This window comes from Octopus bimaculoides, chromosome 17 (genome assembly GCF_001194135.2).
Source record: "Octopus bimaculoides isolate UCB-OBI-ISO-001 chromosome 17, ASM119413v2, whole genome shotgun sequence".
In the NCBI taxonomy this organism is placed as follows: domain Eukaryota; kingdom Metazoa; phylum Mollusca; class Cephalopoda; order Octopoda; family Octopodidae; genus Octopus; species Octopus bimaculoides.
The window spans coordinates 28,035,412-28,038,077 of NC_068997.1; the positions used below are offsets into that span (position 1 = coordinate 28,035,412).

Here is a 2,666-nt window from a genome sequence, read left to right on the forward strand (position 1 = left end):
TATATATATATAATCAAAAAAAGCAACACCGATTTTCAAGGTTATTGCAGTACGCACGTTTCATGTCACTCCATTTATTTAAGTAATGCGAGCATTACATTAAAATGTAAAATGCAGAGCAATCTTCAGCTGCACAAGGATACAGAAAATTTACTGAAAATTTCATTTCAGCAGAATGGACATATTACTGTTGTGACAACATTTAAAATAATCTAAGTGGGGAAGAAGAATACAAAAAAAGCCATCTTGACATATCCAAGGCTAGCAGACTCTCATGAGCAGCTTCAGCGGGCTTAACACCTTGATTGAATGCAGAAAGCAAATGGTGTCAAAAATGCTCAGTTTTGTCCACTTGACAATTCCATTTAAATGATCGCAGAATACACAAAAATTAAGTGAAGGTATTAATGATAATAATGATGATGATGATGAGTATGAAATCATAAAGATGACAATGATTGTTATGATGTTAATAATAATAATAATATCAATGATGAGGACGACAAAAATTATGATCATGATGTTAGTGGTATTGTTGCTTAAACCCAAGACAGCCCAGGGCTGAACAGAATTAAAGACATTCTATCCATGATCACTTCATTGCTCTGTTGGACATTGTGTATCTAGGACTATATTATCCGATGTACGACTGTTTTCTGAAAGACCAAGTGCAGTTTGTAGATTATTTGGCTGTTATTTCTTGCAGAACAAAGGATGACATTAAGCTCCAGTGATGCTGACAAAGGTGATAATAATGTGTTATATCATAATTAGTTTAAACAATTTCTTGTGAAATTTATAGAAGTGTTTACATTAATTTATTATCAGCAGTCAAAATAGTAGTTAATCATATATCACAAAATATAACATATCTCCTTGAAATCTTGATTTACAAGGTTTTAAGTACAAAATTCTGTTTTGTTTCAGGAAAAAGATTCTCTCGACTTGAACGATGTTGCTCAGCTCATCAATTTCCTGATGGACGACGACTATTTTGAGTACAGTTATGAAATAAACAGCTCAGGTTGTTATTATTATTATTTTGGTTTGGCTCAGGTGTGGTCTTATTCCTGGTCGGGTTTATATGGGTAATGGGTAACCTTAGGTATCCACAAGTTTTCAACAGTCTTAGAACCCTCCTGATAATCCTTGCTGCCCCTAAGAGACAAACTTTCTGTAGGAGCTCTACTGAGCATTCTATTGCAATCTCCTTCAGCCATTTATCTATATCATTGTTTACTCTTCCCAATGCACCAATCATTATAGACATGACCCTTACTGTTCGCATGCTTTAAATTCCTCCGAATTCTTTCAAATTTTAAAGGATTGTATCTTTTTTTTTTTCTTTTTGCTCCTCTTCCCCTTTCTTTACAATCGTGGAATCAAACAGGTATGATGCATCGATAAGTAAGCAAACCTCCACACTTTATGTCTGACTCTGTATTTTCACCCTCATCCTTTGCCCTTTTGAAAAATAAATGAAATCATTATTATTATTATTATTATTATTATTATTATTATTATTATCGAGTGAGAGAACAACGCAAACCATCAATGTGATGCTGAGCGGAATATTTGCTGTAGCCCATTTTTTATGCCAAGACAAAACAATGTACATGATAACACTTCCAATCAGTTAAGATGAGAAGCCATGAGAGCCACTGCCTAGTACTGCATCAGGGTGAGCTGGCAGAATTGTTAGCATGCCAGGCAAAATGCTTAGAGGTATTTTGTCTGTTGTTACATTCTGAGTCTGAATTCTACAAGGGTCAACTTTACCTTTCATCCTTTCGGGATTGATTAAATAAGTACCAGTTACACATTGGGGCTGACTTAATCCCTTCCCCCAAATTTGAGGCCTTGTGCTTCCAGTAGATAGGATTATTATTATTATTATTATTATTATTATTAGTAGTAGTAGTAGTAGTAGTAGTAGTAGTAGTAGTAGTAGTAGTATTGCAAAGGAGTTAGACTTCTTTTGGTATTTTGCCCCATACTTGTCTCTCGTTTACATATTTTTCATTTATTGTCAAAGTGCTGTTCGTATTGTGTATTTTTTGGTATTTCTTTTCTGTCCTCATCGCTCGTGTGTTTATGTGGTTTTCACTCATTGACAATGTCCTGTACTTAATGTGCATTTTTTATTTATTTATAATCAAATGCCAAGTAACCTTGTCTACAGTAAGTTCTTACATTTATTTATGTATGTGTGTGTGTACATATATATATATATATATATATATATATATATATATATATATATATATATATATATACACACACACACATACACGACAGGCTTCTTTCGGTTTCCCTATACCAAATCCTCTCACAAGGCTTTCGTTGGCCCAAGGTTATAGTAGAAGACACTTGCCCAAGGTGTCACACAGTGGGACTGAACCCGGAACCATGTGGTTGGGAAACAAGTTTCTTACCACACAGCCACTCATGCATGTTAGTTCTTTTTTTTTGTGTGGTGGGGGCAGGGTTGTAGAAAATTCTGGAAAATAGTCATTTCTGAAAAATATGAATAGAATCAACAAAACATTAAGATGTTCAAAGTCTCCTTCACTTTTTTGATGGAATTTCAATTTACAATGAGACGATGATAATTTTTTTTATTTCAGACTTCACTTATCCTGCAAATGAATTGTTTCTATGGTCAG

At 34.0% G+C, this 2,666-nt stretch overlaps 1 protein-coding gene across 1 annotated transcript in view; it reads left to right on the top strand.

Moving 5' to 3' along the window:
- LOC106872652 (transient receptor potential cation channel subfamily M member 2) overlaps nt 1-2,666 on the top strand; it is a 77,483-nt gene that overhangs the window by 43,510 nt on the left and 31,307 nt on the right. The window contains exons 14-15 of the mRNA XM_052974138.1: nt 928-1,024; nt 2,628-2,661. Of these exons, the coding sequence (XP_052830098.1) occupies nt 928-1,024; nt 2,628-2,661 (131 nt within the window). The remainder of the gene's footprint in view (nt 1-927; nt 1,025-2,627; nt 2,662-2,666) is intronic.